The sequence below is a fragment of the Geotrypetes seraphini genome, chromosome 18 (genome assembly GCF_902459505.1).
Source record: "Geotrypetes seraphini chromosome 18, aGeoSer1.1, whole genome shotgun sequence".
In the NCBI taxonomy this organism is placed as follows: Eukaryota; Metazoa; Chordata; class Amphibia; order Gymnophiona; family Dermophiidae; genus Geotrypetes; species Geotrypetes seraphini.
In genome coordinates this window covers 13271098-13284790 of record NC_047101.1, presented here as the reverse complement: position 1 = coordinate 13284790, position 13693 = coordinate 13271098, and the positions used below count along the sequence as shown (strand labels likewise).

The 13693-nt window shown below is 42.2% G+C and overlaps 1 protein-coding gene across 2 annotated transcripts in view; it reads right to left on the bottom strand.

Moving 5' to 3' along the window:
- MYOT (myotilin) overlaps positions 1–13693 on the bottom strand; it is an 83511-nt gene that overhangs the window by 43846 nt on the left and 25972 nt on the right. For both annotated transcript variants that reach the window (XM_033927402.1, XM_033927403.1), the window contains 2 exons: positions 12309–12332; positions 3998–4117 (listed from right to left, as the gene is read on the bottom strand). In XM_033927402.1, coding sequence (XP_033783293.1) covers positions 3998–4117; positions 12309–12332 — 144 coding nt within the window. The remainder of the gene's footprint in view (positions 1–3997; positions 4118–12308; positions 12333–13693) is intronic.

Below are 13693 nucleotides of genomic sequence, written 5' to 3'. Positions count from 1 at the left end.
CATGTTTCGGCCAAACAGGCCTGCTTCAGGAGTCTAGAGAGTCTTCTGGGTAATACCAGATGATGATTTGAATAATATATAAATATTCAAGTCAATGCTAAGATGTAGAATCTTTTAAAACAGTGCTCGGAGCCCTGACCTTTTGGCTCCAAACACTGTTTTAAAAGATTCTACATCGTAGCATTGACTTGAATATTTATATATTATTCAAAACATCACCTGGTATTACCCAGAAGACTCTCTAGACTCCTGAGAGCTGTGCGAGGTCCTGGCGGAACCATTAGCCATGCTCTTCAATCTCTCCCTAAAGAAAGGGAGGGTCCCCCAGGATTGGAAAACAGCGAATGTTGTTCCTCTGCATAAAAAGGGTTGCAGGGCAGAGGCTGCGAATTACCGACCAGTGAGTCTCACATCGATAGTATGTAAAATCATGGAAACACTAATTAAACGTAAGTTGGACACGATCTTGGATGAGGGAAATCTTAGGGATCCTAATCAACATGGATTCACTAAGGGTAGGTCGTGTCAATCCAACCTCATCAGCTTCTTTGATTGGGTAACAGAAAAGTTGGACTCAGGAGAGTCTCTGGACATAGTATACTTGGATTTCAGCAAAGCTTTTGACAGCGTCCCACACCGCAGGCTACTAAATAAGATGAAATCAATGGGGTTGGGCGAGACGATAACTGCATGGGTCAATGATTGGCTGAGTGGTAGACTTCAGAGGGTGATGGTCAATGGTACCCTTTCTGAAACATCAGAGGTGACCAGCGGAGTGCCGCAGGGCTCGGTCCTGGGTCCTCTCCTTTTTAACATATTCATAAGGGACTTGACATGAGGGCTACAGGGTAAAGCAACGTTATTCGCCGACGATGCAAAACTGTGCAACATAGTAAGTGAAAGCTTTTTACAGGATAGTATGACACAGGACCTTCGTACATTGGAAAACTGGTCCTCGACATGGCAGCTAGGCTTCAATGCTATGAAATGTAAGGTCATGCACCTCGGTAGCAGAAATCCGTGCAGAACTTACACCCTAAATGGAGAAACATTAGCCATGACCTCAGCAGAACGAGATTTGGGAGTAATCATCAGTGCAGACATGAAGGCTGCCAAGCAGGTAGAGAAGGCCACATCCAAGGCAAGGCAAATGATGGGATGTATCAATAGAAGTTTCGTCAGTCGGAAACCAGAAGTCATAATGCCGCTGTACAGGACCATGGTGAGACCTCATCTGGAGTACTGTGTGCAGTTCTGGAGGCCACATTACCGTAAAGACGTGATTAGAATCGAATCGGTTCAGCGGATGGCCACTAGGATGATCTTGGGGTTCAAGGGTCTCTCATACGAAGAGAGACTGAGCAGACTGCGGCTCTACACTCTAGAGGAACGCAGGGAGAGAGGGGACATGATTGAGACATTTAAATACATCACAGGACGGGTCGAGGTGGAAGATGTCTTCCTCTTGCCCAGGGGACCCTCGACCACAAGAGGGCATCCGCTTAAACTCAGAGGAGGAAAGTTTAATAGTGACACCAGGAAGTATTTTTTCACGGAAAGGGTGGTAGATCACTGGAATAAGCTTCCGGTGCAGGTGGTCGAGGCCACCGGCGTGCTTGACTTTAAAAGTAAATGGGACATGTACGTGGGATCCCTACATAGCACGAATCACTAGCATCTAGACTTATCGGGGTGGGTCAGTAGAGTGGGCAGACTTGATGGGCTATAGCCCTTTTCTGCCGTCATCTTTCTATGTTTTCTATGTTTCTATGATGTCATATCCTGTCGGGGCCAGACAGCAACATCGAAGGAGGGAGGTGTTGGACATTGTTCATACCATCTCATCGATTAACTTATGAGCCAGTGATGTCACAGCCCTGAACATTTGGTGCCAGTGCCCTGAGCCAGGGCCTCACCTGGTCCTAGCCCTGCCCCAGGCCTACCTAGTAATGCCCACCCCACCCTAATCCCGCCCTAGCCCCACCCCCTGCTGCCTGCTCTTGTCAGGCAGGGAGGAAGTCTGTGTGGACGCTACATGATGATGTCATCACATGACAGCTCTCCCACTCTCCCTCCCCATGATTGGATATCCCTCTTCCTCCCCTCCCTCCCCGTGGTCGGGTATCTCTTTTCCCTTTCCTCCCCATGGTTAGGTATCTCTCTCCCCCCCCCCATTGGTTGGGTATCTCTCCACTTCCTTCCCTCTCCCTGTGGTCAAGTATCTCTCTCACTACTTCCTCCTTTCCTCTCTCCCCCCCCCTGTGGTTGGGCATCCCTTTATCCCCTTCCTCCTTCTCTCCCCTGGTCAGCTCTCTCCTTCTCTTTCTCCACCCCTGTGGTTGGGTATCTCTCTCACTCTCCTTTCTCCCTCCCTCCTGGTCAACTATCTCTCTCACTCCTTCCTCCCTTCCTCTCTCCCCCCCCCCCCCCGTGGTTGGGCATCCCTTTATCCCCTTCCTCCTTCTCCCCCCTGGTCATCTATCTCCTTCCTCCTTCCCTTTCTCCACCCTTGTGGTTAGACATCTATCTCCCCCCTGTGGTTGGGCATCTCTCTCACTGCATTTCTAATACTGACATGCAGCCCTCTGTGTTTATAGGGTTGCTCACCCTACCTTGTGAATAACCCACAAACTTTGGAAAGCCAATTAATATAGGGAGGTCTCAAACTATGGTCCTCCAGGGCCACAAAATAATTTGGGTTTTCTAGATATCTATATAATATAGACCAGTGGTCTCAAACACGCGGCCCGGGGGCCACATGCGGCCCTCCAGGTACTATTTTGAGGCCCTCGGTATGTTTATCCTAATCACAAAAGTAAAATAAAACAGTTTCTTGATCATATGTCTCTTTAGCTATGAATGACAATATTATTATTAAGACTTAGCCAAAAGGAAAGATTTTATCTCATGCAAAATTGTCATTTCTTTAATAAGACATTAACTATTTTTTTTCTGAGGCCCTCAAGTACCTACAAATCCAAAATGTGGCCCTGCAAAGGGGTTGAGTTTGAGACCACTGATATAGACTGTATGCCCTGGAGGACAGGTGTTTGAGGACCTCTGGACAGGCCTAAATGCCTAGCTCTGAAAATGACAGCAACTGCCTTCTCCAAATTTTGACTGGAAAGGAACTTTGTACACTTGCCACAGAGCATCAGTTTCTGGGAAAGCAGAGCCAGCGGGAGCTGCCATTTCAAAGCTTGCATTCTTAGCTTTACAAATGATACCAAGTGTGGGAGGGTGGGAGAGAGAGAATTCCAAGTAATTGGTGAAATACAGAGGTTGCAGCAACTAAATATAGCAAAGACCGACTCCAACTTTGTAATTTAACACTGAAGGCTGCAGCAGTGCAGAGGAAAACTTAATAGCCGTGTTAGTTTATGCCTTGAAGCTACGTTAAAATTAAAGATTCTTTAAAATACAGCATGCAACATTTACAATTCGAATTTAAAGTGTTGCCAGATCAGCTACATGCTATTGTAAGATAGTCCAGCCCTGGGTTTTTGTGATTCCTACTCCAATGAATTCTCTAAATCAGAGAAACTTGAGCTATATTAGTACATGAGTTATCAAATCAGGACTGGACTTAGGGTGATGGACATGAATCCAGCACTGATACACGAGTTACCAAACCAGGACTGGATCCAGTGTGATAGGGTGGGAATCCAGCATTGATTTGCAAGTTATCAAACCAGGACTGGATCCAGGGTGCTAGGGTGGGAATCCAGCATTGATACACAGTTACCAAACCAGGACTGGATCTAGGGTGATAGGGTGGGAATCCAGCATTGATACACGAGTTACCAAACCAGGACTGGACCCAGGGTGATAGGGTGGGAATCCAGCATTGATGCACAAGTTAGCAAACCAGGACTGGATCTAGGGTGATAGGGTGGGATTCCAGCATTGATACAGTTACCAAACCGCAGCCAAACAGAGCTTCCTGTAGGAAATGGACTAGTACAAGTGTATTTTTCTCAAGTAGATGGACCATTACCTTCATAGACATCAAGGTGGGCACTGGACACTACTGTGCCGTGTTTATTCTCCGCAAAGCATTCAAATACTCCAGAATCTTCTGGAAAAGCCTCGGTAATAACTAAGGTACAAACTTCCTCTAAAATTAAAAGAAACAAACAAACAAAAAGATGAATGTCAGTCAGAGTCATCCAGAATATATGTATTGGGACGAGATTCTATTTATTTATTTAAAATATTTATAATCCGCTTTAATTTATAACATTTTCATTGAAGAAATCAGTAAATATACAATATTATAATACAATAAAATAGTCATTAAATTAAAATTCATCATATTAATTTCCATCAAATATCTTTCATTTCTTCAAAATATATTTCCAAAATACCCATTACATCCCTCAATACCCTCCCCCTAATTCCTACCCTTCTTCCCTTTTCCTATTAACCTCTCCCCCCCTATCCTCCCCCAAAATTTAGTTTATAACTTTTTATTGAAAGAATCATACTAAACCCTCCCCAAACCCAATGAAAGTTGATATTTATAATCCGCTTTAGCCAAAGCAGCTCACAATTAACCTACACAGCATATAAACACATCACATGCCAACAAATATCTAGACAGCAAGACAAAACAAATAGAAAGAGTAATCAAGGGGAGGTTACAACTCGTCAAATCCTTTAAAGAGAAAAGATGCATCTCCATAACTCAACATGACCTTCTTCTATCAGAAAAAGGCCTGTACAAAAAAGATGCGTTTTCAATCCTTTTCTCTTCGGGGTTTTTTTTTCTGTTAAATTTTTAATTCTTACAGGTATAGCCATTCAATTGATTACAAGTAATTGGAAGAATCACGATAGAATAAATTATACTTTCTGATGGGTACTATATACAAATATGAACGAATTAATGCAGAGTGTAGGGGACTTAGTGGAATATTCAACAAAATTTGGTGCCCATTGACTACATTTGTACAAATATAATACTGTATTTTGTCTTACTTTTTTCTTGATTTATTTATCTTTACACATCCAGGGAGGGTGGGGGGGTTGGGAGGAAATAATGATAATGATATTTTAGGTAACTTGGTTTCATATTATATTATTTACTTGGTTCTTATGTTATTACTATATGCAAAATAATGTAATTATTGAATGATAGTTCTGTTATCTATATAGATATTAGTGTTATGACTGAATGCAATAATATACTGTTTCCACCTGTGGTGGACACCTGGAATGCGCTTCAAGAGGGCGTGATAGGACAGAGTATGGTTTTGGGGTTCAATAAGGGATTGGATGATTTCCTGAAGGAAAAGGGGATAGAAGGGTATAGACCAGTGGTTCCCAAACCTGTCCTGGGGGACCCCCAGCCAGTCAGGTTTTCAAGATATCCCTAATGAATATGCATGAGAGAGATTTGCATATCTGTCACTTCCATTATATGCAAATCTCTCTCATGCATATTCATTAGGGATATCTTGAAAACCTGACTGGCTGGGGGTCCCCCAGGACAGGTTTGGGAACCACTGATCTAAACGATGAAACGTCAAAATATGCTTTAATGGTGTGTAATTTCCACAATGAGTGGAAACCCTTTATCTCATGCATATTTATTGTGGGTATCTAGAAAACCTGTCTGGCTGGGTGTGTCCTGAGGACTGGTTTGAAAACCTCTGCCCTAGATCAGGGATAGGCAATTCCGGTCCTCGAGAGCCGGAGCCAGGTCAGGTTTTCAGGATCTCCACAATGAATATGTACGAGATGGATTTGCATGCACTGCCTCCTTGAGATGCAAATCTATCTCATGCACATTTATTGTACATATCCTGAAAACCTGACCGGGCTCCGGCTCTCGAGGACTGGAATTGCCTACCCCTGCCCTAGATCAATGGCCATGAGTCTGTTTCTCTGGGGTAGGGGCGGGGCTGAATATTATTTAAGCAGAATTCCCTCTCTAGATGGCCTGGGGAATGAAGACCCAATTCGGGATTGAACCAAGGACCTCTTTTTTGGAAGTGCTCAGCATTAGTAACTTACATCCCTAGCTGTTGTTTTTTCTATTACATAATTGATGTTAACAGAAGAAAAACCGGTTTCCTCCTGGTTTGCGGTTGTGAATCAAGTGACTGTATTATTTGCAGAGTTGATCACTCAAAAGAATGATTCCCTAAAGGCCGGGCATTCTGAACTCAGTCTTTAGGATATGCTGAAGGTAGCAGGTTTTATGGATATTTACTTATTTTAAAAACTTTATATAGTCTCTTTTTGGCAAACAAATTGCCACTTAAGTACATAAATAAAACACCTAGAATCAATATTTAAAATCTGAACAGCTAAGGGCCTGTTTTACAAAGCCACGCTAGCATCTGCAGCGAGGTAATGGCCCCGAAGCCCTTAGAGATTTAAAGGGCTTCGGGGCTGTTGCCGCGCGGCAGCCGCTAGCACGGCTTTGTAAAACAGGCCCTAAGAAGTTCTTTTGCATGAAAACGTACCAAATGCATGTTAATTGTGAATATCCTAAAAACCTGATTGGCGGAGTGTGTCCCTGTGACATGGTTGAAAACCACTGCCGTAGAAAATATTCCCTTTTCCCGCACGGGAATCCACCACTCCATAACCTCATCAGCAAGCGTGCCGCAGCAATATTTCAGTTTGAACATGCAGGGCAGAAGTCCTGTGGGCTTTGTCTGCCCCATGCAATCCAAACCACAAGATGGCCGCTGTCCACTTGTCAGTTAGAATTCAGTTAGCAGACCCCCTTAGATTAGAGAGAATGTTGCCATTCATTGGTATTCCACAGCAGAGAGAAGTAACATTATCATGACTCCTACTTTGCATCCATTGGTTTCTCTGTAGAAGGTCATGGGAATCCAGCAGATTGCCCATGAATAATAATAATAATAACAACTTTATTTTTCTATACCGCCATAATCTTACGACTTCTAGGCAGTTCACAATAAAGAGAGCTATACAATCAGCAAACTACAATATAGTATTAACATGTTATAGTGAAGGGGCTGGATGGCCAGCGAATTACAGAATACAAATGGAGAGGAAGACACTGAACAGACAGAGAGTACAGAATACAATTGGAGAGGGAGCGTAGAATCAGCATGAAGAGTAGTAGTTTTTGAAGGAGGGAGTATTTTGACTAGGAAATAAATCTATTGAACAGAGCAGTCTTAATTACTTTCCGAAAGGCACCGTAAGTCAATCTGGCTCTATCAATGAAGTCGCCTAGCCATGAAGCCATGTTTGAGTCAAACCTAAAGTAGTGCAATCTTTAACCTACTTTTTGGAAACTGCTATATCTGTTTAGGGTTGACTTAACCATTAGGGAAATTAGGTGACGGCCTATGGTGGCAGCTCTTGGTTGTCAGCAAACTGCAACTGTGGTCAAGGCAAACATTATGTCCCTACAGCCCCCTTATCCAAAGAATAATCAGAATGTGGATTGAGAGTTCTTCAAATAGCCTACTTACCCAGGCAAAAGGCTTCCAGAAAGTAAATGTGTGTGTGATATCTGCATTTTTATAGGATCGTTTTGGAAGGGATGGTTTTGAGTTGATCATAACGGGCTTTATATTCAGACCATGGAAGGCAGCCTGACTACCTCCCATGATCGGTGGTGAACCCAGAAATTCAGCATTCAGCATTGAATTTTCAGGCTAAGTTCAGCTGCAGTAGACATAGCTGTGTTCTGTGTGTTCGAAAGACATGGTTTTCTGTTAGGATTGACGGTGTAGGATTGATCTGTGCTGGTCTGGCTTGTTTAGTTTTACAATGGGTGTATTGATGTACTGCTCACTGCAATATGTAAGATGCTGCCTTTTCCTAGGTACTCATGTGTGACGTGTGGTTTGTTACTAAAAATCATGTTTTTCTTACAGATGGGGGGGGGTGCCAAAAAATGATGGGCCCCGGATGTTACATATGCTAGGTACGCCACTGTATGTAAAGATACCAGAAAGCTGGCGTAGCAAAAACTTCTAAGTTTTGAGTATTTAACCCTCCCACAATCTCACGGGCACTCGTTTCAAGTTTATTGAGATTTTGATTTAAACGCAATATCAAATATTTTCAATGCGTATAACAAAAATAAATTTGGGGAAATAAATAAAACCATTTGAACCAGTGTTCCCGCTAAGCTGCGCTGGCGTGCGCTGGCGCACAAAATATTACATCGCAGCGCACACGTTTCTCGTCACAGCGCACGATCGGAAGAGGCGTACGGCAGATGGCAGGGCGGCGAGAGGAGAATCGGGCGAGTTGGCTCATAACTTGCTGGCGCCCGATATTTTTGGCTCACGGTGAAAAAAGTTTGCTCACAACACCCGCCCGCTTAGAGGGAACACTGCTGGTGACTATTGGTGAATATCGGTGCTGACCAGCTATGTTGCATGACCTTCAGGCTCTTAATACAATCCTTGATTCTGAGTATTTTAGATTATTGTAATATCATCTATTTAACAGGTTATCAAAAGAATTTTAATCGATTATGCATTATTCCGAATACTACAGTTCGTTTGATTTTCAATTTGAAGAAAACAGATCATGTGTCACTGTATTATCAAAAACTCTATTGGCTTCCATTTAAAGCAAGAGTTATTTTTAAGATTGGATGTATATGTTATAAGGTCACATGTGGCTTATCTTGTTGACCATTTTAGGTTGGTAAATTGTAGTCGTCCATTAAGAAATTTTACTCTGTTTTCTTTTCCTTCGGTAAAGGGTTGCTTATATAAAAGATACTATCATACATTGTTGTCTTTTCAGGGAGCAACTTGGGACAAGGAGTTCAGTATTTTAATAGATTGCATTACATTAGTGATTTCTATTCCGCCTTTACCTTGTGGTTCAAGGCGGATTACATAAGAATTGCTATGATCTTAAGAAGTACATATTGAAAAGATATTAAGAAGTACTTAGGAATAGATTGAACATTTTCTAATTTGCTAAGGAGTAGTTGGTAATGTAGGCGGGATTCGGAACATTATTGGTTGTGTTATATTGGGTTTTATGTATTTTTTTGAAGAGTAGGGTTTTCGTTTCTTTTTTGAAGGTTTTGTAGTCTGTGGTCGAAGTCAGCAGGTTGGTGAGTTGTCGGTCCAGTTTCGCTGCTCTGGTGGCCAGTAGGTTGTCATACATTTTTCTTCGTTTGACATTTTTGGTTGGCGGGTGTGTGAATATTGTGTAGGTTCTTCAAGTTTCAAGTTTCAAGTTTATTCAATTTTTGATGAATCGCCTATTACAGATTCTAGGCGATGTACATATTACAATTTAGATAGAAGAAACTTACAAAATAAATTCAAATTTCAAATTTAAAACAATACATACATGAGTTTGAGGAATAGGGATAAAAGTTACAATATTTGGGTATAGTTAAAAAAGGAAAAAACAACAGGAAGGGTATTATAAAACCAAAGCACCTTGTAAGAAGTAAATTTTAAAATATTTGAAAAGAAAACTAATTTTAAAAATCATAGGCATCTTTAAATAAATAGGTCTTTAAAAGTGTTTTAAATTTTACAATATCTAGTTCCGATCGAATATACTGAGGCAGAGTATTCCACCATTGAGGGCCCATAACTGTAAAAATATCTAATCTTCTGGTCCCAATAATCTTTAATGACGGTACTGAAAGGAGAAAGGTACTGTGTCTGTTTGAGGTGGAGTGAGTTAAGTCGATTGTTCCAAATTCTACTTCATATCAACATTTTAGGAAATTGTTTAAGACTTTTTTTGTTTAAAAAAATGTTTGTTAGTTTGATTTTGTATATATCGCTGTGTTTGTACGCCTTTTCTTTTATTGTTAATCGCACTGAACTGTAAGGTTTTGCGGTATACAAATAAACTTTTACGTTATGTTAAATAACGGTGGCTAGCTAGCTTAGGGGTCTTTTTATTAACCTATTTAGCATGCACTAAATGCTAAGGCATCCATTATATCCTTTGGGTGTCTTAGCATGCGCTAAATTGGTTAGTGCATTTTAATAAAAGCACCCCTTAGTGCTTTTTAGCTGACTGGGAGCCATTCTCGGCCAGCTAAATAATGCTGAATATTGAGTGGAATGAGTTTAGTTATCTAACTCTGAAGGATGGGAATGAGACAGACAGTAAATTTGGGGAGGGAAGGCACAAAGTTGAAGGTTCAGCCAGTAAACATAGAAACATAGAAGATGACGGCAGAAAAGGGCTACAGCCCATCAAGTCTGCCCACTCTGCTTACCCACCCCCTGTCTATGCCCTAATGACCCAATTTCCTTATCTTGACCCTCGTAGGGATCCCACATGGGTTTCCCATTTATTCTTAAAGTCTGGCACGCTGTCTGCCTCGATCACCTGCACTGGAAGCTTGTTCCAATGATCAACCACTCTCTCTGTGAAGAAATACTTTCTGGTGTCTGCAGCAGCCACTCTCTCCTCCTCTCCCTATTGGCTAAGGCTCTTAACATTTGCATCTCCTCTTCCTATAGGCTAAGGCTCTTTACACCTGCATTGTGATGTCATAGAAATTTCTGATTATAGAAACAGAGAAACATGATGGCAGATAAAGGCCAAATGACCCATCATAGAAACATAGAAACGTAGAAGATGACGGCAGAAAAGGGCTACAGCCCATCAAGTCTGCCCACTCTGCTTACCCACCCCCTGTCTATGCCCTAATGACCCAATTTCCTTATCTTGACCCTCGTAGGGATCCCACATGGGTATTCCCATTTATTCTTAAAGTCTGGCACGCTGTCTGCCTCGATCACCTGCACTGGAAGCTTGTTCCAGTGATCAACCACTCTCTCTGTGAAGAAATACTTTCTGGTGTCGCCATGAAATTTTCCGCCCCTGAGTTTGAGCGGGTGCCCTCTTGTGGCCGAGGGTCCCTTGAGAAAGAAAATATCATCTTCCACTTCGACACGTCCCGTGAGGTACTTAAATGTTTCGATCATGTCTCTCCTCTCCCTACGTTCCTCGAGAGTGTAGAGCTGCAATTTGTTCAGTCTCTCTTCGTACGAGTAGTATAGGAAGGAATTTCTCAAAAGGGGGGGGGGAGACAAAATAATGTTTTGTATTACCCAACAGAAGGGTGACACCCATGAGAAGTTGGGGAAGGATGGGGGGAAATGCCCCATTTTCCCCCCACCCTACACCCATGAATTCAGCTAGGGTACCTAATATCCTTGCACCAACCCTGGCTCTGCACTATATGTTATACAGAAATCGAAATGAAGGCGTGTCTTGTCATGTGACCATCTCCTTTGAATTCAGTGATATTTTTACATCATTGGTTTCTCCTCTGCCCCCCCTAAAACCACAAGAACGTTCAACTACCTTATAAAGGGGGAACACGTGAACTCGCTCAGAGCCATCTCTTCCCATGATTCTTCTTCTTCTTTTTTTTTTTTATATTCTTTATTCATTTTTAAAAGTTTCATTAAGTGCAGCATAAAATACAGTCACTTTACACTTTAACGTCACTTAATATTCCATCAAAGTCTAATTCACATCAAATATCCCTCCCCCCTTATACCCAACAATTATTCTTAAGCATAACAAAACATAAAATATCCCCACCCCACCCCCCACCTTGGACATGTATGAACAAAGGGAAAAAATAATACTCATTCTGTACAATATTTTGTTAATGGCTATCAAACATCCCTAAATTTCTTAAAATGGGGAAGGGGTAAAACGCGGATCTCACGGACCTTAAGGACCTCGCGGATCTAAAACCGCATGTCCTTAAAAATCCGAGATCCGTGCATTGACAAGCCGCCTTCGCTTTCCCTGCAGCTCAGCTCAGGCCCCCGGCTCCCTCGCGGACCTCACGGATCTGAACTGCACATCACATCCTTAAAAATCCGAGGTCCGCGCCACTTTTGAGGTCCCTGCCACTTTTAGTCTCTGGCTCTGACAGAGCTCTATGACACTTTAACTCTGACAGATCCTAGCATAGGGAGGGAAAAGCATTAGGATCCATCAGAGTTAAAGTGTCATAGAGCTCTGTCAGAGCCAGAGACTAAAAGTGGCAGGGACCTCACAAGTGGCGCGGACCTCGGATTTTTAAGGATGTGACGTGCAGTTCAGATCCGTGAGGTCCGCGAGGGAGACGGGGGCCTGAGCTGAGCTGCAGGGAAAGCGAAGGAGGACTTGTCAATGCACGGACCTCGGATTTTTAAGGACGTGTGGTTTTAGATCCGCGAGGTCCGCGTTTTACCCCCTTCCCCTTAAAATGCCCCTGCTTTATGGCTATTACCTGCTCCATTTTAAAGATTCTTCTAAAAATCTCAAAATATTACCAGAATAATAGGCTGAAGGCAAAGTGAACCTACCGGGCACTGCTGATAAACAAGCTTCTGAAAAGGAGATAGAAAAATAAAGAAAAGATGTATTAGACACCCATAGAGGGGAAATTCTAAATATTCTGCCAATCAGAATAATTTCACAAAATATAGTAAGCAGGTCGGATCACTAACGACGGGTTTTACTAAACCACAGAGGAGCTTCTTACCGCGGGATGGCGAGGTAAATGCTCCGACGCTCAAAGGAATTGAATGGGCATCAGAGCATTTCCCTCGCTGGCCCATGGTAAGAAGCTCTTCCGCGGTTCAGTAAAAGGAGCCGTAAATTATAAAGCACCATTAAGAAATTGCGCTCATACAGTGAGAAATTGCGCTGAATCTACCACCCCTCAACCTCAAATTATGTCCTCTGGTTTTACCAATCAGCCCTATAGCCATTTCTATGCATAAGAATGTACATTATGTCCAATTCTTTTCATTTTGCTCTCACTAAGAAAAACCTTGGATCCCATAATTTGAGGACTTGAGCATATTAGTTATAAATTATTCCAATGTTATTGTATTATTTTTTTCTTCTATGCAGAATTACTAATTTTGCTTTCTGTACAAGTTATTCTTGGTTGTCTGATTTGAAAATCAATAAATATATTAAATAGAAAAAAAAATAAAAATAATAGTTTATTTTTATATACCGCCAAACCATCAGTTCTTTGTGGTTTACACATTAGTAATTACAACAAGTAATTAAAATACAGATCCAAATAACAATGTCTTATAAAAGAAAATAACAAAATATAACCCTAACTTATTCAAAGTAAAATATGCACAATACAGATTATTTATACTAAAATAGATAAGCGACTGTAAACATTATTCCATAAATAAAAAATAAAAAAATCTGCTTATCATAATAATTTTGAAATCAATTAAATATTGTATTGTTTAATCTTCCAGCGCTCACCACTTTGAAATTCCAAAGCAGCAGAAAGGTGGTATACCTTATTTTTACGCATATAACGCGCGCGTTATACACAATTTTACAAAACGTGCAAAACCATGCGCGTTATATGCGTGAGCGCGTTGTACAAATTTTTTTTTACATAGTTCCCCCCGACGTCCGATTCATCCCCCTGCCCCACCCCGAAGGACCGCTTGCACCCCCACCCCAAAGGACCGCTCGCACCCCCCCCGACATCCGATTCATCCCCCAGCGCCCCCCCTCACACGGAGAAGCTGCCTACCGTTGGTTCCCGATGTCAGTGAGCCCTGCTGCTTCCTCTGCCGGCGGTCCCGCCCCTTCTGTGAGCCCTGCGCTGCTTCCTCTGCCGCGGTCCCGCCCCTTCACCGCCGGCAGAGGAAGCAGCGCAGGGCTCAGAGAAGGGGCGGGTTAGAAAACAGTGTGGTTAGAAAACTGA